The sequence below is a fragment of the Quercus lobata genome, chromosome 8 (genome assembly GCF_001633185.2).
Source record: "Quercus lobata isolate SW786 chromosome 8, ValleyOak3.0 Primary Assembly, whole genome shotgun sequence".
Taxonomy (NCBI): Eukaryota; Viridiplantae; Streptophyta; class Magnoliopsida; order Fagales; family Fagaceae; genus Quercus; species Quercus lobata.
The window spans coordinates 32,281,532-32,306,970 of record NC_044911.1 but is presented as its reverse complement, the minus strand read 5'-3'; the positions used below and the strand labels follow the sequence as shown (position 1 = coordinate 32,306,970).

The following is a 25,439-nucleotide window of genomic DNA, read 5'->3' as shown; positions in this document are numbered from 1 at the left end:
AGACTTTTTACCAAAACTTTTCCTCACCATATCCATTATTGTGAGAGGGCTATTTGGTGTTTTGAGAAGTAGTTAGGAAGGAACCAATTTTACATTGGTTGATGCTATGGTCAAGTAGCGGAATCCGGGAAGTTAGAAAATAAATAGGTTCGGCGCAACCTCGATGGAGCAAGAAGCTTGGAGGGCTTAGGTACACTGGGTAGATTAGGCTTGGAGGGTCTATTGCTGTTCATGTATCCCAACTATATTTTCTAGTAGATTACTTACCGCTTGGAGGGCGGCGAAGAGGTTTTACGCCGAGGGCTTCGGTTTCCTCTTCGATAACATATCGTTGTGTTGTCCTTGTGTTTGCATCTCTCTTCCCTTAATCTTTGTCTTTTATTTTCTGCTGTGGATGTGATTTTAATTGGCTTAGATTGTTTACCAATTCTGTTTATAGCTTGTGTTCATTTTTCGCACACTTATTGTTTGTCATAAAGTTTGAATTGGTAATTTTGCTATTGGGGGTCTAAACGTTCATAGTGTTTTATACACTATTTGAACTTTCACTTTTTGATACTATTCATGGGTCTTACTATATAATTTCAGCTAATTTTTAGCTTTATCTATAATATTTTCAGCAAAATGTTTTTTGTTTTAGATAAATAAGTTGTTCCTAAACGACCCTTACTCTCATTATTCTTGTGAAATGCACAATTTCGAAGAGGAGAACTCTAAAGAATGAATGTCACGGTTTGGTGACTTTATTGTCTTTCTTCTTCTCTTCTTCTTTTTATTCTTTATTTTTTGATTAACGACTTTATTGTATCAGGTGAATTGTTTGTAACCCATTATGTCTCCTTCTTACGAAAACATAGGAGTTACTATGCTCTCAGTCTGGAAAGCACCTGTGCTATAGCTGGAGCTCTGAAACATTTATCGCCACATATAATGGACTTGAAAGATACACTTAAATGAGGCAATATACTCACAACTTGAGCTAAAGTGGGATGATTCTACGTAGTAAATCTTCAAGGATAGATTTTGGTAGAGATTGACTTTCTTTTTCTTCTTAATGTGGTGTGTTAAAAAAGTCATTTATTTATTTATAATTTGATAGTGGGAAGAGGGAACATTTAAACTTAGAATGTCTCTGTTGGAAATACCTGAAGGTGCTAATTGAATTTCAAAACTCTTGGCATATGTTAACTAAGTCTTAAACTTATAATTTGGGACTAAAAAAATGTGTTATTTTGTCTTATATTTGTCTTGTTCGCGAGGAAGAAATATGTACCTTTTAAACTATAGGCAACAAACATAGATTTATTAGTGGATTCCATTGTAATTGTTGTGTATTTTACGATATGATACAATACATGATGCCAACAAAAAAGTCCATTCACAATACCATTTATATTTTAAAAATTGTAGATTCCACAACTCGTACCCTAACTCTTTCCCTCTTAGTTTGTTTATTAGGAGAATTTAATAGTTTGTTTGGATTGAGGGGGAGGGAGAGGAGTAGAGTAGAATTGGTTGGAAATTAGCCTAATTTTCGGCTAAGAATAGTTGAGCTATGTTGATTTATATAGTTTGTTTATGTCTAAAGAATAGTTGATTGGTTGTTGTAATTCAATTTGAAATTGCACAATTGTGTTTACGTTTATATTATGAATCAAGTTATTAAATTTTGATCAATGTGAAAGAGCACATCCAAATTTATATATTTATCTTTTTATAAAGAAAATACTTATTTTAACGTTTACAAACCATTGAAATTTATCTCAAGATACCCTTTACCAACAGTTTTAATAATACTTTGATGTTTAGTAACCATTGATAAAAGTGTAATATTTTTTCAACAATTGCATAGGCTGTAGAAAAATGTTCTCGACATAGTTTTTAGGGGTAATTACACTTTACCCACTTGTGGTTCAAATTTAACTTACCTACTCGTGGTTTCATTTTTGACACTTTACCTACTCGTGGTTCAATCCGTTACTGCTCTGTAACCCACCTCCCTATTTGCCGTTACTCTAACACGTTTTCTTTCAAAACCAAATTACAAAACAGATCAAACACTCCTCTCCACCAAAACACACTCTCTTCCACCTTTGCTCATCCACCTGAGAGCTTAGATGCTACAATGCTACCCGCCTAATTTATTAGACCGAAAATCATCTAGGTTTTGATCGTGCAAGGAAACCGACGAAGAACAAGACCCACAAATTCTGGGATTTGAGTGTTACAACCTGTGATTGTTGAGTTAACAAATTGGGTATTGATCTGTTCGTGTTTCTCCCTATTAGACTTTGATAAGATGCAATAAGTATTGCATCATATCAAACTCTACTTTCTTGACAAAATCATAAATTGTAACAATGAAAAAATTGTAAAAATGTTAATAAGAATACTAATCACAAATAAGGGGAGAAAAAATCATAAATTTTCATGTACAAAAGATTTAAGATTAGCATGTGGGGTTTCTACACCATTCAAAAATCTGCATAAAGTGTATAACTAATCATGCTTTCTTTTTATCTACTAAAGTAATCTACTATGTTCCTTAAAAATGGTATGAAAATCAATCTTAAAAGATGTGACTCAATCCCCTAAAACAAACCCCTAAGCCATTAAAAAATCTGTAAAAGGTGTATAACTAATCATGCTTTCTTTTTATCTGTTCATGCATATCTGCTTTTGGATATGCATGTCAAATTATAGATAAAACAAACCCCTAAGCCTACAAATAGCATATCAAACAAAAGACCATAATAATTCAATCCAAAAGCTTACAGATAGCATAAAAACTTTGCATATCTATCAAATCCATAATACTTCAAACGGAACACCACCTTGCAGAAACCCAATTTCAAAAATAAATAAATAAATCTACCTAGAAACAATTTATGCAGATTTTTAAAGGCGTAAATGCACTTTTGATTCTTACATTTTGGGGTCATTTCTATTTTAGTCCTTACATTTCTATTTTTTTACTTTTAGTCCCTAAAATGAAAAACACGTTCCATTTTGGTCCTTACCGTCACTCTCTAAATGGAAATATCCTACGTGGCAAACAGAGTGCACTGTTGGCATAGTAAATGCTAAGGTGTCCATTAAAGTAATATTAAAAATGCCACATCAACATCCACGTGTCCATTAAAATAATATTAAAATAAATTTATCAATTTTAAAAATTAAAAAAATTATAAAAAATTACAAAAAAGAAAAAAACATAATTAAATTAAATTTATCAATATTACTTTATCAAATTCTATTAAACTTTCTGGGCAACTAAACACAATAAAAGTTATTAAATCTTAAAAGCTCAAACAAAATCTCCAAGCTCTTTCTATGAAAATCTCAACCTCTCTCTCCAAGCTATCCCCTTCCACAAAAGTCTCCAAGTTCAAGGTGAAGGTAAAGGTGATTGAAGGTGGGTTTTAGGTGAAGGTGGAGGTGACTGAAGTTGGTTTTGGCTAAAGGGGCCGACTGAAGGTGGGCTTTCTCTCTAAATCCATGGCCGAAATCTCTCTCTCTCTCTCTCTCTCTCTCTCTCTCTCTCTCTCTCTCTCTCTCTCTCTCTCTCTCTCTCTCTCTCTCTCTAAATTCTCTAAATTCATGGCCGAAAACCCAGCTTTCTCTCTCTCTAAACCTTGGCCAAAAACCCAACTCTCTTTGGCCAAAAACTCAACCCTCTCTCTCTAAACGCATGGCCAAAAACCCAGCTCTCTCTCTCTCTAAATCTGTGGTTATTTGTGGTTTCAGATCTTGGGTTTTGCTCATTGATTTGGGATTTGAGTTTTGAGTTTTGTGTTTGGTTCCTCAGAAAGCCTAAGAAAATCTGAGTTGAGTTTTGTGTTTGGGGCTGAAAAATTTGGGTTTGAGTTTTGTCTCTGTGTAATTGTTGAATGTTTTTTAGTTTTTTCTCTATGTAATTGTTGAAAAAAACTGGGTTGAGTTTTGGGTTTGGGTTCCAAAATTTTGTCTTTGTAATTGTGGGCATGTCTTCGTGTTTGTGGATTATGATTTTTGTTGATCTGGGTTTTCACCTTGTTGATTTGGGTTTTTGTTGATCTGGGTTTTGAGAGGCAACAACGCACCCTTCAGCATGGAAGTCATGGGTTCCTCTCAAAAAATGGGAAAACCCGATGAATCCGGCGTCCACAGCCATATGGTCACAATCTTTCAAAAAAAGTGCAGCTCTTTATGAAAGGGTACATAGGTTAATAGACTTTAGAATGCCAAAACATTGGGTTTTCACTTTTCATCCCTTACATTTTCTAAAGAAACTCAATCCATGTAATTTCCACGCTCACAGAATTTCATCTCTCTAACACTAACATAACATTCTTGTATGACTAGTAGTGTTAAATCTATTTTTTTTTTCTTTTCGATAATTTGGCTCGTTTGTATATATGGATTTTTTTTTTTTGGTACAAAATTCTTTTATGATTTTACTGTGTTTTATTTTTGGGTTTGTATGACTTTTTTGGGTTTGTGCTCTTGTGTTTTCTTGATGGGTTTGTATGATTTTCTGGGTTAATGTGTTATTTGTATTTGTGATCTTGTGTTAATGTTTAAATTTGAGTTTGCGTTTTTTGTGTTTGGTTCTGGGTTTGTACTCTTATGTTATGGTGTTGATGTTTAAATTTGTGATTGTGTTCTTATGTGTTCTTGTTGAAAATGAATTAAATATGAATTTATGCATGTTATCGTTTTTAATTCTGTTTTGTCCTTTTTTTTATTTTGTTAAAATTGATTGGATAATTTTTTATATATTTAAAAGCTGACATGGAATTTTTTTAAATGGTAATTAAAATTTTTTATTATTTTTTTATTGACTGCATCAATGTTTAATGTGCCAGCAGTGCACTCAGTTTTCCACATAAGCAATTTCCGTTAGTAGGCTAATGGTAAGGACCAAAATGGAATGCGATTTTCATTTTAGGGATTAAAAGTGGTAAAATAGAAATGTAGGGACCAAAATAGAAATGACCCCAAAATATAGGAACCAAAAGTGCATTTACACAATTTTTAAACCTAACTTCAACCGAACCACTATGCAGATTTTTAAATCTACCTAGAATAAGAGGAAAAGAGTAGATGAAAGAAAAAGAAAAAAATAATACTTCAAGCTCAGAAAGTCAGGAACTCACCCAATAGAGAGAAACCTGAATAGATCAAGATCCAATTTGTTAACAAAAAATCACAGGTTGGTAACGATCAAAACCCTGAATCAATAGATTAGTAACTCCATGGTTTCCTTGCTCAAAATCATTCCGAGGATCCTAGGCATAAACGGGTCTAAGAACTCAGGTGTGTAGCATCCTCAGTGGGTGAGCAAGCGTGAGATAGAGAGAGTGTGTGTTTCGGGGGAAATGAGTGTTTGATCTGTTTTATATTTTGATTTTGAAAGGAAACATGTTAGAGTAATGGCAGATAGGGAGGTGGGTTACAGAGTAGTAACAGACTAAACCACAGGTGGGTGAGTTAAATTTGAGGCAAACCACAGGTGGCGAAAGTGTAATTACCCATAGTTTTTAATGGCGGTTCTTAACGGTCATTTCAACTATGATATTACAATTTTGATATTATTTGGACTAATTTTTAGAGTTTGTACCAGGGATTAGAACACAATTGTTGCAACATTTTGACAATAGCTAAGGTATCAGTCTCTTATAGATCAAAATAAAATAATAAAATATTAGATAGAGAGTCACCATAACTAAAAACAATGGTGTTGTAAAAATGTTCCATCCAAAGAATTTCTCTCTCTCTCTCTCTTTTATTTTATTTTTTTATTTTTATTTTTTAACATTTAAGGAGTTAAGGATTATGTTATGTTTGGGGGTCAACATTATTTTTGTTCAATCAAAATTCTTGAGATTCTCAAATCAAGGTGTTCAATAAATTTTTTTTTTTTTTTTAGTACACAAAACTTGTAAGTTTAAAATAAATTATATATATATATATATTATTTTTTCTGTTTCCTTTTTTTTACAAATAAAATTTATTATTTTAACAACTTAGATTATTCATATGAACACATTGAAATAAATTTAAAGCCGTCACCAAGAAGCGCCATACAAATACTTGGTATTAGCAAGCAATTTGAGCCTCTTAGAGAGATTTCAGTGGTGGACAGGACAGGCAAATTCTGGTTTGCTAGGGGCTATGCTACTTTTGAGACACATTTCTTGGATTTTCCTACCTGATATGCTGTTCTCCTGTGCACCATTACTTGTTGAAAATATTTCCATAATAATAAATAGATAATTGGGATAGAGTTAGAGAGCAGAGCGTGGATGGAAAAAATTGCAAACTAACACCAATCTCCAAATAATTTTGTTAGCTAGCAACGTTTCTAAACTATTTAGGAAACAAACATCTCGAGTCTCTTAGACTCGAGTTCATTGTAGCAACTCGAGCCTAAGAGACTCAAGATCAATGTGCTGGTAGTGAAAAATGAGTTTTACACACTCGATTTCCTTTCTTGTTGACCCACTATTCTTCATTTTCTTCCTTCGTTGTTCTTCCCTTTCTTCCTTCGTTCTTCATTCTCTAGATCAACAGATTTAAATCAAACCCTAAGAACAAACCCCTTTGTTCTTCATTCTCCACACCAACTAGACCTAAATCAAACCCAGAACAAACCCTTTCATTCTTCATTCAGTCCGAGCCTTCACCGCTTGGGTTTAGTCCAAGTCATTGCCTGGGTTCAGTTCGAGCCGCTACCTGAAGCTGTAAGGTTGAATTTATTCAACCATCTAATTGGCTTTATTCCGTGTCAAATTTGCTTGTAATTCAGCATTTAGTAACCCTGTATTTAGGTGGGTTTGATGTAAGGGTAGTGAGTGAGATAGAGTGAAAATTGCTCAAGAGTGTGCAAGAAAACAAAGACTCGCGGGTGACTCGCGGCTTCAAGTCACCAGACGCAGCACACGTGCCAAGCATGCTGGAAGGTGAACAGTCATGCAAGCTGGAGCACTACGGGACAAAACAGGACAACTGGCCATACAGTTATCTCGCGACTTAGTCAAGCCGCGAGGTCAAGCCGTGAGCCACCCCTGTTTTGTAAAACCTGACGTTTCACATTCCTCTCCCACTCCAGTATAAATACCCCTTTTACCCACGATTGTAAGAGAGCTCCCAGAGAGAATTTTGAGAGAGAAACCCTAAAGAAAAATAAGATTGATTCACGCATAATCTATACATTAGAGTCTCTTCAAATTCCTCAACTCTCTTCCTTTCCATTGTCAAATCCTTGAGAGGCATTATACCAAACCTGATTCTCACCATTATCATTACTGTGAGAGAGCTGTTTGGATTTTTGGGAAGCAGTTAGGAAGGAACCAATCTTCATTGGTTGATGCTACGGTCTAGTAGCGGAATCCGGGAAGCTAGAAAAGAAAAAGGTTCGGCGCAACCTCGTTAGAGTAAGAAGCTTGGAGGGCTTAAGTGCACTAGGTAGATTAGGCTTAGAGGGTCTATTGCTGTCTATGTATCCCAACAGTATTTTCTAGTGGATTGTTTACCGCTTGGAGGGCGGCGGAGAGGTTTTACGCTGAGGGCTTCGGTTTCCTCTTCGATAACACATCGCGTGTTGTCTTTGTGTTTGCATCTTTCTTCCTCTCTATCTTTGCCTTTTTATTATCTGCTGTGGATTGTGTTTTGTTTTGGCTTAGATAGTTTTTAACCAATTCCATATTATAGCTTATGTTAAGTTTCCGCACACTTGTTGTTTGACATATTGCTTGAATTGGTTAAGTTGTAATTTTGGGGTCTAAACGTTCAAGGGTGTTTATACACGTTTTTGAACTTTCAGAAGCCTTCTTCATGGTTTCCATTTTCCATCTTTGTTGGGTTTGTGTTTCTGTTTATCTCTTTTGCTAGGTTTATGTTTATCTTTTTGCTTCGTTGTGGACTTGTGTTTTTGATCTCTTTGCTGGGTTTGTGTTTCTATTCTCTTTTGTTGTCGTTTCACTTTACAAAACTTGAGCCTCAAAGGCTCGATTTAGCACATTAAACTCAAGTGTCTTAGACTCGAGATGTTAGTTTCCTAAATGGTTTGGAAACGTTGCTAACTAACGAAATTTTTTGGGGATTGGTATTAGTTTGTAATTTTTTCCAGCATGGATGCCAAAAGTCTTTGTTTTTGTCTTCTTTTTTCAAAAAAAAAAAAAAAAAAAAAAAAAGGTCCTTGTGCTGGTGCATCAGCTCTAAATGGTTTGGAAACGTTGCTAACTAACGAAATTTTTTGGGGATTGGTATTAGTTTGTAATTTTTTCCAGCATGGATGCCAAAAGTCTTTGTTTTTGTCTTCTTTTTTCAAAAAAAAAAAAAAAAAAAAAAAAAAAAAGGTCCTTGTGCTGGTGCATCAGCTCTAAAAAATATTGTTGTCCTATTTGTGTTTATAGTTTTTAAGGCATATATAATATTGCGTTGTCCTGAGTTATTGAAATAAAGCACTGGATTTCATGTTTGAATTTTTTTTCGTTGAACCTAAAAAATGTATTACTATTAATTTTGGTAGAGTTAAGGACTCCATTAAAATGTTGTAGAATTAAGGACTCCATTAAAATGTGGTAGAGTTAAGGACTCCATTAATTTGGTAGAGTCAAGGACTCCTTTAAAATGTGGTAGAGTCAAGGACTTCATTAATTGGGTAGAGTCAAGGACTTCATTAAAATATGGGTAGAGTCAAGAATTCCATTAAAATATAACAGAGTCAAGGATTCCATTAATTGGGTAGAGTCAAGAACTCCATTAAAATATGGTAGAGTCAAAGACTCTATTAATTGGGTAGAGTCTTGCTTCCCCTTGAAACCTGTTGAAGTCTCTTTAATTTATAGAGGAGTTGAGAAACTGTTTCCCCCTTTTTTTCCTCTTAACTGATCAATTCATGGAGCAGTTTGCGTTAGCTTCTCTTGGGCAGTTCCTCATTACTTATAAATCTGGACATTTTTTAAGTAACCATTTTTTTTTTTTTTTTTGTGGGTTTCAATTAGCTCAATTGGTAAAATTTGTAATAGTTGTATAAGAGATCTGGGGTTCAATCTCCACCTACACTAAAAACTGATTGGTGTCTTAGTCTGATGATAAAGAGCTATCATCAGGAGTGGACGCTATAAGTTAAAACTCTCTCTAAAAAAAAAAACCATTTTTTTGTTGTTGAAAATTTAACATTTCAACATCCTCCAAGGAGGCAAGTACGCGGAGCATGTCGGTTGGGCTCTCGTGTTTACCTCTATGTAGTTCTCGTCATGAGGTTAGTGTTCTAATGGTGTGATTTTTTATTTTTTATTTGTGGATGTGTTTGGTCTTTGTGGATGTATTACTATTATTCCATGCAATGTGAAATTTCATTCCTCTTGGAGGGCCATGTTCCCTGTATTACTGACAGTAATTGCCATCAATTTTAAATTATGAGCATGCCGGAATCCTCCTAGGAGGCAAGTACGCCGTGCATGTCGGTTGGGCTCTCGTGTTTACCTCTATGTAGTTCTCGTCATGAGGTTAGTGTTCTATTAGTGTGATTTTTTATTTTTTATTTGTGGATATGTTTGGTCTTTGTTTAGTAGAATTTAAAATTGCTTTAATCTGGTTCTTTAAACAGATAATATGATAACATTCTACTACTATGGGACAGATTCAATATTGCGAACTAGGCTTCCTTAAGATTTTATACCGTTAAAGTCATACTCATAGATCATCTCCCATCATTCATATAGAATTCATGAAAATTCTAGTTATATGGTAAACTCAAGTATGTAGCTGAAAGATTTAAAATCCCAAAAGAAAATTCACTATAATTTTAATACTAATAAATCCAAATGCTTTGAGACTTGATTTAAATTGAATACATGTGTCAGCATTTATTCTACCCACATTAGACTTGCAAATTTAATTTATGGTAATTATTATGAATTTTTAATTACATTATTTGTCAAACTTTACAGATTGACAACTGTCATGTAAATTAGTTAAATATGACCAAATGACATTATTTTGACACAATATTTTATGTATATTCTAGACATGTTATATATTATAAATAGAGACCAAAACCCCATATAAGGAGTACAAACTCAGAGTCACTACCTATTCCTAGATGTTGATGATGGCAACAAGCTTTTTACGAAAAATTCTTACCAATATTTTCTTGGTATTGGTCCTAACCACAGCCATGTATGCAGCTAAAGCTACGAACCTTAAAGAAACCAAGCTATCCTTTTACCTTCATGACATCTCAGCCCTCGGCAACCCCAATGCCACGGTGATCCCAGTTGCAGGCATTGCTGGCAAGGCTTGGACATTCACCCAATTTGGCACCATCTTTGTCGTCGACGACAATATCACCGAAACCCCAAATCCAAAGTCACCCAAAGTTGGGCAATATCAAGGCCTGTACGTGACAGCCGCGTTGGATGGGTTGGATTCATTTACTACGGCATCAATAGTGTTCACAAATAAAGAGTACAATGGAAGCACCATACAAATACAAGGTATTAATAATAATGCGCCTGTTACAGAGGTTGCAGTGGTGGGCGGGACTGGGAAATTCCGATTTGCTAGGGGCTATATAACTTCTAAGACATATTCCTTAGACATTGCTACCCAAAACTCGGTTGTCCAGTTGAACGTCATGGTGCAACATTACTAGTTGAAAATATTGATGGGGTCATAGATATAAGATATGGACCAGTTGCTGCTGTTGAATAAGAATTGCCATAATAATAATCGTTTATGTGCTGTATATACTCCTATTTGTGTTTATGGTTTAAAAGCAATAATATTGCTGTCCTGTGTTATTGAAATAAAGTACTGGATTTCATCTTTGAATTTTCTTTTTTCCAGTTATAAAGTATTACTATTATCCTTTTTCTCAAAAAAGAAAGAAGAAAAAAAAAAAGTATTACTATCATCCCATGCCTGAATCATTCACCCTTCCAAAGAACAATCTCACTACTGCCCAGTAATCCTTCTCTCCAATCAAAGTATTGCCGTCTATTGTAAGATGCTAGTCATGCAATGTATAGAAAAGCTAGTCATGCAATGTATAGAAAAGCTATACATTTTTTAGTCACCGCCTAAACGGAGGCTAAATTTTTTTGAACAAAAATGAGAATATGCTCCAACATTAACTTTTTCTCTAGTTCTAATTTCCACCCACGAATATTCAATATTGAATACAATGGAAAAGTTTAACTAGATCATGAGTTCAGCAATGTCCACTAAGGGCAGAAAATCCATGCAGTCCAAGTCTGTCTCCACGTCAGAGAAAGCTGTAATGGTTGCTGGAAAATTTATATCTTGGTTGATAGAATTAACAAGTTTTAAACTCAAGTTGTTAATTAGATATTATGAATAAACCTTATTCAAATAAACAAACATCAATATCAAGGCAAAAACATGCACAACAGAATAGTAAATAAGACAAGATATGATGACCTAGAAAAACCAATGAAACAAACTAGTTTCACAGTAAAAAACCTAAGGGGAAACCTTCCCAAAAAACAATCTATTATAATAAAGAGAAGTTTCAAATCTGTTAGTTTTTAGACCCCTTAAAACACAATTGGATTAGCCTAGGTAATTAGTCAAGTTGTTACTTAGTCCAAATTCCAAATCTAGGTTATCACAATCAAACAATCATATCATGCAAAGCAGCGGAAAAATAAATAACACAACGATATGATAACCCAGGAAAACCAAACCGGTAAAAAACCTGGGGAGGATTTAACCTAGCTATCCTTAAGGTAAAAAGCAAATCCACTAGAAAGAATTGAAATTCATACAATAAGACTTACAAGCCCCCACGCTCAACTTCTTATTGCTACCCATCAGTAGAACTTACTGACAAGACCACGTGCAAGCTCCGAATCCATGGACTCCTTCTTTCTTTGGCCTTTGCAAAACACAAACACCCCCGTTTGTAACTTTGAGATCTTGCTTAAAGGTTTAGCAACACAAACTCTCCTGTTTGTGACTCAAAGACCACCCTTAAAGGTTTAGATCATCAACACCTTTGATGACAAGAGAAGGCAACAACTTCTACAGTACCGGATCTTGAGATTCTTCAAGTAAAAACACCAGTAGAAGATATGAGAGAGCTTTTTAGGAACAAAACCCTAAATACAAAAGAGGCACACTCTTTTCTCTTTGAAAAAGCCTTATAAAAATGTGCTTAGGGTTTCCTTTATATATTGGGAGAAGTAGATTAGAAACCCTAATCCTAAATGGGCTTGAACTGCTGTTTGGGCTTAATTAAAATTCTGCAGATATGACTTTCGATCGATCGAGCTTGTCTTTCGATTGATCGAACTAGACAGATTATGAAATCTTCTTCTTGCAGCTTGTATGTTCTTGAATCTTGACTTGAATCACCTTGAGCATTGTCTAATAATACCTATAGACTCTAAGATCTATATCTAGACAAGTTTGTGTTCATGATTTGCCAATTGTTCTAAACATTTAAAACCTAACAAGATCTAATACAAAAACTTTGTCCCTAGACTTTACAATCCTAGTAGATGAACTTACAACAGAAACCTTCTACCGCTTCAGAACCTTTGAACTCTTCAATATATGAACACTCCACCCACAATCACAATTGGAACCTCTAACTGACTTTAAGAACGTCTTGAAGGTTTTCTTCACAGTAGCAAGTCTATGGTGGTTGTTATGACTTCAACTTCTTTACCAATGGAATCTTCAGATATACTTTGAAACTCTTTGGTTTAGTGAAATAGAGAAAACTTGGTTACAAAACCCTAGCCACATAAATGGAGTGTTTCTCTCTTTAAAAATCCTTCTAATAGATGGCTTAATAATTTCCTTTAAATACTGGTTCAAACGGATCTCAATTCTGGTTTCAAATGAATAAGTTATGGGCTTTTTTACGTTGCTGATTTGCGAAACTCGATAGATCGAGCTTGTGTCGAGGAGATAGTAAGTTTCTAGCTTCTATCGAGAGGTATCAAGCTACTATCGAGGTACATACTAAAAATGTGTTTTTCTTGAGTTTTTCTTGAGCAAACTTTGTGTCTTCAACTTGGTCTTCAATTACAACTTTAAGACACATCAAAACTCAATTAAAGACACATAATTTGGCATGGTTAACAATACCAAAATACATGATCCTAACAATCTCCCCTTTTGTCAATCCATTAAAAAACGTCAAGTACAGTAGTAAGCCCAATACAATAATAACCCGAATACAATGAATGAACCCATATTTAAACAAACTAGCTTATCTAAAAACAATCAGTCTTAAAAAATCATAGCACTAACTAGGATTGACTATTTTGATTGGCTCCATACTTGTCTTTCCTGAAAGCATTTAACAAACATGTTATACGCACCATATGGAAAACAATGACAAATAATAAACAAGTAAAGCTCAAGAATATGTGTACTAATAAAAAATAGGCATAGAACCCCAAAGTACATCATGCTCTCCCTCTAAGCAAATAAAACACAGCTCCCCCTTTCAAAGAAAAGTACTGCTCCCCTTAACATGTAGAATCTCCATCTCCAAAAATCACGTTTTCTCCCCCTTTTTGTTATGATTGACAGAGGGCACAAAAAACTATAAAACTTCACCAGGGAAACATAAAGATAATCAAAGGGGCACAAAGAACCCATATACAAGCATGAATGTAATGAAACAAGATGCTATGGATATCAAGGGGACAACATATGCAAAGTATGAATGACACCCGTATGGAATGCAAACAATTAAAACTCCCCCTAGATTGTATATAGAACAATTGTTGGAGAAAAACATTTTGAGCAGAAAAAAATTGAGAATGTACATAGATATCAATATTCTCTCTTTCATTTTATGCAAAGTTTGACACTATGTAACCCATGTACCAATGCATATAAGCACTTCCAAGCATGATTACCTAAGACTATACAATATAGCTCTCATTGAAATAAAAATTCAAGCATGCAAGGTGTTTTCATGTGATCAAGTGTCTTGTAAACTCACATTAGCCTCAATAGTAGAGTAAAGTTATGAAAATAAGCATTATCAAAATTTCAAGGTTTTCAAGTCAATCAAAGAGTTTTGAACTTGAATCCATTTTGTTTTTCACTTTTTCTCTCTATGCATATATATTCTTTTTTCTTTTTCTTTTTTCATAGAGGTTTTCTTTGCATTTGCATATGATGTTTATCCACTATTTCTCTCCAAAAAATAAAAAAATAAAATTTCTTTTTCCACCCTATCTCTCCAATAAGCATTTAAACATCCATGAGTCGCGTCTTCCACACTATTGAAATAGGCAGCCCTCTCTATGAATAACATATCATATAGCGTCACACTAAATCTGATGTAGGCCTTTCCACTATCTTTTCAACATGTGTGAAAAACGCAAAATTTTTTCAAGAGTCATATCAATGCTTGACTTAAAAACTCAAGGTTCTCAATGAATATTTATTCCATAAAATTAACCTACAAGAGAGTTTTGTTGTGAAATTTTAAAGTATTCGCAAGTGTACGAACCGTACCGAAGTATAGTTTGACAAGAACGAGGTCGAAGCCACAGGGACTTGAATGAACGTAAGAAAATTAATTAAACCTTAACCAAATTAATCCTAATCTAGTTTAATAAAAATTGGTTGTTTGCAATTAAATAAACTAAACAAATAATTAAACTACGCAAAGATATAATATAAAGCAGTAAAGAGATGTAAACAATCTAGAGAAAGGAATTAAGGTTTTGGAATCCGCCATGTAAGTCATATCAGCATATATTTATGATCATTAATTTTTCCCAACCACTGCATGATAATCTAGGAATCAATCTTGCTATCATGGAAAATAGTATCATTAAAACTTCTATTTAAATATCTAAAGCATGCTCTTCTTTGCTTTCTAGGTATAAAATCAAATTATCAATTGTGTAGCTAAACAAATCACAAGAGATATCTGATAATATTTGGAAATTAGTAGGCTGAATAGCACGGATTGTAATGATGTTAAGGGCTTGAAAAAGAAGAAACGAAAGATTAGAGGAGACCGGGGTTGACCGGTCACAAATCCTCTAATGGTAAAGTTAATCTTTTATTCCGAAACAAAGAATTCCAAACTTATGGGGATTGTGTCTGGAAAACACTTACCTTTGATTGTCGGAGATTTGTGCTTTTATAGGTTCAGGAAACGGTTATCCATTGAATAACTTCCCCTACCTTTACGGAGTCTGGAAAGTTTAGAGTACACCTTCATAACTGCCATGGCGGTTATCTTTTATGTTCCTTTATTCTACAACTGTTGTTGACCTCGTCCCAAGCAATGATGGACGGAAGGTCGTCCCAAGGTGGTAGAATGGACGTGACGAACTCGTCCAGAGACCTCTATGGACGAAGGACGAGTTGCTCGTTTCTTGTCATTCCTTCTCTGGACAACCACTATGGACGAATATGGAGTTGGTTTATTTTTAGACACTATCAGTTGCCCCCTTGTCCATGGGTCGTCTCTAGGATAAGTTTAATGCTATTCTCATAATATATATTTAATGCCAACACTAGGCATGCCATGTGTCACAATCTCATTGGTAAACAGTCGTGTCTAGTTATTTTTTCGAGGAGTATGCCACCTGTCACCTTTTGGTTGGTTGCGTCGTTTCAGATACCTAAGCTTACGGCCTATAAATAGTAGAATTCCTCCAGTACCCTTCACATTTCTGAAATTTCCTTCCTTGAGCTTCCTCATCTTAGTGCCTCGTCTAGAAGTGTTCTCTCATCCTTAGTTTCCTTGTCTAGATTCAGGTACTTTTTTAATTCTCGTCCTCAGATTTTAAGTTTTCTTAAAAAATGTCTGAGACCGTTCTTTCCTCGTCTAGTAATAGTGTGGACAAAGCCATAGATGAATATCATGACTCTAGTAGTATTAGTGGCTCTAGTGATAGTAGTGATAACAATAGTAGTAGTGGAGGAAACACCACGGACGAGTACACGTCCGGTGTTCCTAGGGTTCCTTTAGAGTTTCTCCAGGAAGGACTTAGGACGAGGATTGAGTCTGAATCCTAGGCTGGTACGAGTGCTCCCACTAAGTGATTGCTTAGGGACCTTAACGTACGATCTGGGCTGTTTCCCTCTCGACTTTGGATCTTAGCACCCTAAAAGTCTGTTTGTACAAACGATCTAGACCTGTATTCGGAGTTTCCCTGGGGTTGGTAAGGCGAAATGGGGCCACCCTAGCCCATTGAGTGCTCTACCTCGGGCCATCGACAACATACGCTCTACTGAAATAGATTTCGCGGAAAACCAACTATATCCGATCTTTGTTGGCCTTTCACCCCTAGCCACAAGTCATCCCCGTATTTTGCCACATATGTGGGTTCAGTCCTCCAAGGCCTGTTAGAGCTCTCTTCAACCTCGTCCACAGTTCAGGACGAGGTTGAGGTAGTGTACAGCTGTGCTATAGGAATAGATTCCAAGACGAATGATAGGAGATTAGATTTACTTAAGAAGTGGTATCAAATCCCAGACGACCTTAAACCTAGATTAGCAATTTGTGGGGAGTGGTGCTGTCAGCCACATTTTAGGATAGGTATCTATGAAGCCTATCTTTTAGGTGGACTCAGGTTACCTTTAAATGCTTTTGCTAGAGAGTTACTTACCAAATTAGGTTTAGGTGTTTGTCAACTCAATCCCAATGCATGGAGGTTAATCGTCTCTATGCAAGTTTTGTGGAGGGAGGTGTTTGAAGGGAACCGTCCTCTTACCGTGGACGAGTTCCTCTACTGTTATAAGCCCTCCAAAATTAATCAATCCCTTGGCTTCTATCAATTCACAGCTAGAGGGAAGGATTATAGGTTGATTAAGTCCATAGTTACCTCGAATAGGAACTGGAAGACAAAGTTCTTCTTCATCTTAGGTTTCTAGGCTGGACGCCCCCTCGAGGTTTCTCAAGACCCATTTCCTCCCTACATAGGAGAGTTAAGGAACCTTCGTCTTGAAGCTATGCAGATAGCTGTGACTTTGTTATTTATTTGTATTTATTCTTGTAGGTAGTTACCTAATAATGTTCATTCTCTTTTTTTTTTTTTTTAGGTGCTAGACGACCTCATTTAAGCAAGTTTTACATCGAGCGAATTCAAAAGGCTTCTCTATACACTGACAGGGCTTTTCATTCTTTGGTAAGTCTTCAACGTCTTGCCATCTGGGGTTTAGGTCCTAAACCATCCGCTAAAGCCCTTGCACATGACCTCACCGTCCGTAGACGTAAACTTTCTTGTCGTCCTTCCCTTTCTCTTCTTCCCCTCTTATTTATTTATTTATTTTTTTTTTAAATCTTTCTTTTCAGGAATAGCTACAATGAAGGAGAACAAAGGCAAAGAAGTTGTGAACGAGGCAGCTGGGCAAGAGGTACCGTCCCAACCTCATCCAGTAGCAGGTGACAAAAGAAAGAGTTTGTCCTTAGGAGTTGATTTGGGGAACCTCCCTAGCAGGCGCAGGGAGAAAAAAGCTAAGAATAAGTCGTCTAAGCCTAAGACCATCCATTCCAGTCCGTCTGTCCCAATTCATGAGCCTGAGGACGTTCAGATACTTGATGATCCAGAATTCAAGGATCCTCCTATGCAGACCCCGTCCACAATCAAGGCGCCTTCCTCGTCTCAGCCTTCCCACCAGGTACCTCGAAACCTTATTGGGAATGAGGATCTAGCTTGGGAAAGGTTTGGGATGGTTGTGATAGATGCGGACGTGACAGCTTGCTACAACATGTCTTTGAAGGACTTTAAGCATTCGGGCATTCATGACCTTTTCAAGGTATGCAAGCTTTTTCTTTTTCCCCTTTTTTTTTGTCTCATCTTGTTAGCAAGGTAAACGTATTTTTGCTCTAACAAAACTTTGACTTAGGCAATGTCCAAGTTCATCTCCTCGTCCAGGCAAGCAACTGATTTGGATAAGACGAGGCTCTTGCTGGAGAAAAGGATCAAGGAGGTGAAAGACGAGAGTAAATGGTGGGCTGAGATAGCTGTTAAGGCCAATGAAGAGGCAAAGGAGCTACAAAACCAAATTGAAGAGCTGAAGACTGATGTTGTGGAGAAGGACACTCATCTTGACCACTTACAGAAGAAGAATGACGAGCTGAGTGCTCTTCTTAAGAAAGCCAAGGAAGGTGCAGTTACGGAGTTTAAGGTATCCAAGCAATTTACAGACTTACTGGATACCAACTATGCAGCTGGGTTTGAGAACTTCAGGATGGACGCCGTGGAGAACTTCCCTAACATTGACTTCAGTTCTATCAAGCTCAATCTTAGTGGTGCTCCTACAAGCTCCCTCCTCCATATGAGTTCAGAAGACATCAATATAAAGGACGATGCTACAACTCAGCCACACCAGGACGACCAAAACACTGACGCCCCTTCTGCCTGAAGACGAGCTTTTAATATTTTGATCATCTTTATATTCTTATATGTATTTTTCTTAAGTTTTGTTTGGTCCTTGGTCTTGGGACCTGTCACTATAATTCAAGTACACTAAGCTCGTCCATAGTTTTAGGACAAGCCATCAGCAATTGGCTTTACTTTTCAAGGGTGTTTGGACATTGGTTGTCTGCCCTTAAACAATTGCTTGACTTTCTTTTCTATTATGGTATGGATGAAAGTTATTTGTGATGTTATCTTGTTTCAAATTTTTACTCATCCATAGAAGTAATTCCTTCTTAAAAAGTATTTGAATTCCACAAGTATAACTCGTCTTGATGAAATGGTGATTACCAACATTACTCGTCCTTAAACTTAGCTAGTTTTCACCTTTAATGAATATGAGACAACTTTGCACTCGTTTATAAATTGGATTGCTTTAGTATGCATCTTAATCAATATAAATTAAACAGTTGCTTATGCATTTTCTCATCCATGTGTTGGAAGTGCATTATGCTTTATCCCATCCGTTATATGGATGAACATTCTCTGAACTTGTTGTTTTGCTCGGGGAAGTTAAGGTTTCACTTTGTCCATTACTTGGATGAGCATGCCTTTGCTTTGCCCTTTCCTTCGTCCATTACTTGGACGAGCATGCCTTGCTTTGCCCTTAGGAAAGCTTATTGACGTTACATCTCCGCGTCCAAAGAATTTTCTCGTCATGGGCTGTTCAGCCGTCTTGTGAACTAATTTGTACGAAAAATAGCATAGAAACTAAGATTCACACAACATTATGTACATGTCACAAATATTGTTCACAAACGAGGCATATCTTAGAAGCAAATGCCTTCACAGAGAGTTTTATAAATACAAACATATCCATAACTTTGTTCATAATCACAACACAAATAATAAAGTAGCTGCATTATTAAACATAAGTAGAATATAAGTAGACAAACAAGCTCCAAGCTCGTCCATAGTAACACTCGTCCAGAGTAGCGCTTCTACTGATAGTACCTCCTCAGGTGCTCAGCATTCCAAGGATGTTCCGATTTTCACCCGTCCAGGGCCTCCAAGTAGTAGGATCCTTGCCTTTTATAGTTGATAACTCTATAAGGTCCTCCCCAATTAGGCCGCAGTTTCCCATGGGCCGGGTTCTTGGTTGCCAAGGAAACCTTTTTCAGGACGAGGTCTCCTATGTTGAATCGCCTCGGCTTCACCATCGCATCATACCGTTTAGCCATTAGGTTTTTATACCTTGCTACCCGATGTTCTGCGTCTGCCCTTACCTCATCTATTAGATTGAGATTTAAACGGAGTTACTCATCATTATCCTTATTCTGATACATCGTCACCCTGTGGTTGGCCATGTGCACTTCTGTAGGTATGACCGCTTTGCTTCCATAGGCCAGTTTGAAAGGAGTTTCCCTCGTAGGGGTTCTCACCGTCATTTTTTATGCCCATAAAACACCTGGTAGTTCATCTGGCTATACTCCCTTTGCCCTCTCAAGCCGAGTCTTGATGATTTTCAACAATGATCGGTTTGCAACTTCAGCCTGACCGTTTGCTTGAGGATGGGCGGGTGAGGAATAATGATTTTGAATTCCGAAATGTTCACAAAAGTCCCTGAAAAGTGCATTGTCAAATTTTCGTCCATTGTCAGACACTAGGACTCTGGGCACCCCAAACCTGCATACAATGTTCTTCCAAACAAAACTCTTGACATTTTGTTGCGTGATACTTGCTAAGGGTTCTGCCTCTACCCATTTGGTGAAATAATCAATACTCACCACCAAAAATTTCATCTGCCTCATCCCAAGTGGGAAGGGACCCAAGATATTTAGCCCCCATTGTGTAAAAGGCCATGGGGTCATAATCGGGGTGAGATATTCTGATGGTTGTCTGGAGACATTACTAAATCGTTGGCATTGATCACAGACCTTGACATAAGCTTGCATGTTTGGCCAATAGTAGCCTGCACGGACGACTTTGTGGACAAATGACCTGGCTCCTAAATGGTTGCCACATGCTCCCTCATGAACCTCCCTCAATACATAGTTGGCCTTGTCTGGAGCTAAACACCTTAGATAAGGTTGTGAAAAACCCCTTTTGTACAGCGCCTCGTTCATGAGGACGTATCTCACTGATCTGACTCTGAGCTTCCTAGCCTCGTCTTTTCCTTCTGGAAGCGTTCCGTCTTTCAAGTATGATATTATTGGAGTCATCCAATTTTCTTCTCCCTCTGTTTGATGCACCTCTGGAAAGTCTATGCCGAGCAGGTATTGAATTTCATTAAACTCGTCCACTACTTCACTTGCGAAGGCTTCTTTTGCTAAAGCATCTGCTTCCATGTTTTCTTCTCTAGGGATCTGAAAGAAATCAACTTCCTTAAACTTCTTTACAAGGCATACCACCTTATTAAGGTACTTCTTCATTCGTTCTTCTTTGGCTTCACATGTCTCATTTACTTGGCCTATGACTAATTGAGAGTCTCCCAAGACGAGTATTGATTCTGCTTCTACAGATTTGGCCAATTCCAACCCTTTAATAAGGGCTTCATACTCAGCTTCATTGTTGGTTGTTTGATACTGCAGACGAATCTTGTGCATCAATTTATCTCCTTCCGAGGATAATGAAACAACTCCTATTCCTCCTGCATGTTGTGTAGATGATCCATCCACATGGATGATCCATTTCTTTCTATTCTCCACTTCGCTTAAGTCTTCATAACTCAGAGTGAACTCTGCAATGAAATCTGCAAGGGCTTGAGCTTTTATTGCATGCCTTGGTTGATATCTGATATCAAATTCACTAAGCTCGACAGCCCATTGGATCAGTCATCCTACAGCTTCTAGCTTGTTCATTGCTTTCTTGAGCGGATGATCGGTCATGACATTGATCACATGAGCTTGGAAGTAATGCCTTAGCTTCCTGGAAGCCGTTATCAATGCAAAAGCCAGTTTCTCTATTAGCGGATATTGTCCTTCCGCTCCCTTTAGCGCTCTGCTTGTATAGTACACAGGCTTTTGCACTTTTCCTTCCTCCCTTATCAATGTTGAACTAACGGCATACGAAGTAACTGCTAAGTACAAATACAACTCCTCTCCCAGCACAGATGGACTTAGTAAAGGAGTCGTAGTGAGGTAGATTTTCAAGTCTTGGAAGGCTTTTTGACACTCTTCTGTCCACTCAAATGCTTTTTTAAGTACCTTAAAAAATGGCAAACATTTATCAGTAGCTTTAGAGACAAACCTGTTGAGGGCAGCAACTCGTCTGATAAGAGACTGGACTTCTTTGACATTCTGTGGAGGTTCCATGTTCAGTATTGCTTGGATCTTGTCTAGATTTGCTTCAATCCCTCTATGTGACACCATGAACCCCAGGAATTTTCCGGATGACACTCCGAAAGCACACTTGCTGGGGTTCAACCTTATGTTATACTGCCTAAGTGTGTCAAACGTTTCCTACAGGTCGTCCAAATGCTTTCCCTCGTCCTGACTCTTCACTAGCATGTCATCTACATATACTTCTACATTTCACCCAATTTGTGGACGAAACATGTGGTTAACCAACCTCTGATAAGTTGCCCCAGTGTTCTTTAAACCGAAGGGCATCACCTTATAGCAGAATAAGCCTTGGCTTGTGACAAAGGATGTCTTCTCTTGATCTGTGTCGTTCATCCTTATCTGATTGTATCCAGAGAAAGCATCCATAAAGCTAAGCAGCTTGTGTCCTGCAGTGGAATCTACCAACTGGTCAATGCGAGGCAATGGGTAGCTATCCTTAGGGCAAGCCTTATTCAAATCGGTAAAGTCTACACACATTCTCCACTTACCATTTGCCTTTTTGACCATTACTACAATGGCCAGCCAGTTTGGATAATAAACTTCTTGAATGAACTTTGCTATGGTCAACTTCTGCACTTCTACTTTAATAGCATTGTCTCTGAGGAGCAAATACCCTTTTCTTCTGTCGTACTGGCTTAGAGGAAGGATACATATTCAAACAGTTGGTAATGACACCAGGGTCTATACCCGGCATGTCCTCATGACTCCAAGCAAATACATCAATAATTTTCCTTAAGAAACAGATGAGGTCCTTCTTGATCCTCTCTTCTAAATCTGCTCCGACCCTGGTGGACCTCTCAGGGTTTTTCTCGTCTAAAGAAATATCTTTCAACACTTCAATGGGCTCAGCCATCATTCTCTTTTCTTCAATATTCATCGTTTGAACTTGCTCGTCTATAGCCAACATGGCCAAGTAGCACTCTCTTGCTGCCAGTTGATCTCCCTGAACTTGTCCTACTCCATGCTCCGTTGGAAATTTAACTGATAGATGGTAAGTAGACGTAACTGCTTTCCAACTATTTAAAGTTAGTCTTCCAATTATGGCATTAAAGGAGGATGAGCAATCTACCACCAAGAAATTCATGTCCTTGCTTACCTGTTATGGGTATGCTCCCACCACAACAGGTAGTGTGATAGTGCCTATAGGTTGCACCTTCATTCCACCAAATCCTACCAAGGGTGAATTTATTGGACGAAGTTGGTCTCATCCGAGCCTCATCTGTTGAAAGGCAGGGTAATACAAAATATCTGCTAAACTTCCGTTGTCCACCATCGCCCTTCTTGTTGTATAATTGACAATTAGCAAAGTAATAACAATGGCATCATCATGGGGGTGGTGAACTCTTTCAGCGTCCGCGTCCGTGAATGTGATTGCTTGCTCATCCGTGGTCGTCGTCCTTAGAGATCGTCCAGAGAGTTGAACATTCTGCTCTACTTTCAGATACGTCTTCTTAGACTTGGACGACTGACCGACTGAGCTTCCTCCTATAATAACTTTAATCTCTCCAAGCGGGGGACGCGACGTCTCTTCTACCTTCCCTTTCAACTTCTCATCCTTATGCTCTCGTCCAAGGAAATTTCTCAACTTTCCTTGTCTTATAAGATTTTCAATCTGCTGTTTTAAATCGTAACATTCATCCGTGTCGTTCCCATGGTCTCTATGGAAGTGGCAATACTTGTTCCTATTGCGCTTATTGGGATCTCCCTTCATTTTTTCTGGCCATTTCAAGGAAGGATCGCCCTTGATTTGCATAAGGACCTGTTCAAGTGGTGTGTATTGTTGACTCTGTACTGAAGGCCCAGCCCTCTTACCATCTCGGTCCTTTTTATCTTCTGTCTGTCCCTTTTTTGGTTGAGGGACTTGCTCGGAGTGGCATGTGGGATTTGCATCCATTCTTTTAGCCCTCTTCCTCTTCTTGGCTATGATCGCGTCTTCTGCATTCATAAAGTTCTGGGCTGAATGGACGAGTTCAGCAATGGATTGGGGCTCCTTCTCATAAAGCTTGTTGATGAATAAATCAGAATTAACCTCGTTATGAAAGGCCACCAATAATAAATTATCATCCACCTCATCCACCGTCAAGGCTTCCCTGTTGAAACAAGTGATAAAGGACCGCAGGCTTTCATTCTCCCCCTATTCTATGGTCAACAAGCTGGACAAAGAACGCTTGTGTCTCTGTCCCCCAATGAAGTTATTAACAAACAACTTACTTAACTCTTCAAAAGAACTTACTGAATTCGAGGGTATTTTACTGAACCATACTCGTGCCAAACCTTTGAGGGTGGTAGGGAAGGCTCTACACATAATTTCGTCGGGGACCCCCTGAAGGTGCATTGTAGTCTTAAAAGTGGCAATGTGATCAAACGGGTCACGCGCTCCATCGTATGAATCCAAAGAAGGCATCTTAAATTTTGGAGGCAAGGGATGACCATTGATGGAAGATGTGAAAGGGGAATCTGTACGGTGAACTAGATCCTCTACAAGATTCGTTCTTCTCATGTTTTCCCTCATCTCATCTATAACCTTCCTCATCTGGTCAATCTCTCTCTCTAAGTGTGGCACCCTTCTTGATGTGATGCCCCTTGATTGACTTTCAGGCACATCACTTTTTTCATCTCCCTGGTTCTGGTCTTGTTCTTCCCTATATGCTTCATACCGTTGCCTCCTAAGATGAATCTCCCTTGTTAGTTCTTGGTTCTGGCAAGTTAACTCTGCCATAGCGGCTGCCATGGATTGCACATGAACAGAGGATGGTTGCATGGCAGGTGCAGATTGACGATCGCGATGGGGATGGCTAGAAGCGTCCTTGCTTTCTTGATGGCCTGGGCTGGTAGCCCTCTATCTAGTCCGAACCATTGCAGCCTTTTTTCCTGAGAAAGGAATTGTAAAACTCGAAGTCTAACAAATCTTCTTTCCCACAGACGGTGCCAACTGATAATATTTGGGAAATCAGTAGGCTGAATAGCACGGATTGTAATAATGTTGAGGGCCTGAAAAAGAAGAAACGAAAGATCAGAGGAGACCAGGGTTGACCGGTCACAAATCCTCTTATGGTAAAGTTAGTCTTTTCTTCCGAAACAAAGAATTCCAAACTTATGGGGATTGTGTCTGAAAAACACTTACCTTTAATTGTCGGAGATTCGTGCTTTTATAGGTTAAGGAAACGGTTATCCATTGAATAACTTCCCCTACCTTTACGGAGTCCGGAAAGTTTAGAGTACACCTTCATAACTGTCATGGCGGTTATCTTTTATGTTCCTTTATTCTACAACTATTCTTGACCTCGTCCTAAGCAATGATGGATGGAAGGTCGTCCCAAGGCGGTAGAATGGACGTGACGAACTCGTCCAGAGACCTCTATGGACGAAGGACGAGTTGCTCGTTTCCTGTCATTCCTTCTCTGGACGACCACTATGGACAAATATGGAGTTGGTTTATTTTTAGACACCATCAATATCCAATTTTAAAATCAAGAAATAAAAAAACCAAGCATTCAATTAATTAAGACAAATCCTAAATCATGAGAAAAACATGATTGAACTCATATCTAGAATCTCATCTTAGTCGATTGATATGAAGCAAGAACAATTTAAATCATTAAAGAACAACTATTGTGGGAAAAATCAAATCACATAAATATTACTGATAATCCTTAATAAGGTTTCATCCTCAACCTTAATTATAAATTTAACTACTCATAGTAATTGAAAGAAAACACAAAAATAAAAT

General features: G+C 37.5%; 3 protein-coding genes across 3 annotated transcripts; 1 reads left to right on the top strand and 2 right to left on the bottom strand.

Annotated features, from left to right (window-relative positions):
- Nucleotides 1-10,102: 10,102 nt before the first annotated feature.
- On the top strand, nt 10,103-10,645 carry LOC115955473 (dirigent protein 22-like). The gene has a single exon (XM_031073597.1). The coding sequence runs from the start codon at nt 10,103-10,105 to the stop codon at nt 10,643-10,645; it is 543 nt and encodes a 180-aa protein (XP_030929457.1).
- A 9,204-nt stretch (nt 10,646-19,849) lies between these two features.
- On the bottom strand, nt 19,850-22,216 carry LOC115956741. Its single transcript, XM_031075040.1, has 3 exons — nt 21,936-22,216; nt 21,615-21,722; nt 19,850-21,158 (listed from the first exon to the last, which is right to left on the bottom strand). The coding sequence occupies exons 1-3, from the start codon at nt 22,214-22,216 to the stop codon at nt 19,850-19,852; spliced, it is 1,698 nt and encodes a 565-aa protein (XP_030930900.1).
- A 697-nt stretch (nt 22,217-22,913) lies between these two features.
- Nucleotides 22,914-24,428, bottom strand: LOC115956740. The gene is made up of 2 exons (XM_031075039.1): nt 23,943-24,428; nt 22,914-23,843 (listed from the first exon to the last, which is right to left on the bottom strand). Exons 1-2 carry the CDS (start codon nt 24,426-24,428, stop codon nt 22,914-22,916), a joined length of 1,416 nt encoding a protein of 471 aa, XP_030930899.1.
- Between the last annotated feature and the right edge of the window lie 1,011 nt (nt 24,429-25,439).

What these genes read in the sequence shown, in the direction of transcription:
- LOC115955473 (XM_031073597.1), top strand. Translation starts at nt 10,103, where the DNA reads ATGGCAACAAGCTTTTTACGAAAAATTCTTACCAATATTTTCTTGGTA.
- LOC115956741 (XM_031075040.1), bottom strand. Translation starts at nt 22,216, where the DNA reads ATGGTCAAAAAGGCAAATGGTAAGTGGAGAATGTGTGTAGACTTTACC. An exon ending in ACTGGGGCAACTTATCAGAG is followed by an intron (nt 21,723 to 21,935) that starts GTTGGTTAACCA and finishes GGTGTCACATAG; the next exon opens with AGGGATTGAAGCAAATCTAG. An exon ending in CGAGTTGCTGCCCTCAACAG is followed by an intron (nt 21,159 to 21,614) that starts GTTTGTCTCTAA and finishes ATTTGATATCAG; the next exon opens with ATATCAACCAAGGCATGCAA.
- LOC115956740 (XM_031075039.1), bottom strand. Translation starts at nt 24,428, where the DNA reads ATGGCAGAGTTAACTTGCCAGAACCAAGAACTAACAAGGGAGATTCAT. An exon ending in GTAAAATACCCTCGAATTCA is followed by an intron (nt 23,844 to 23,942) that starts GTAAGTTCTTTT and finishes ACCATAGAATAG; the next exon opens with GGGGAGAATGAAAGCCTGCG.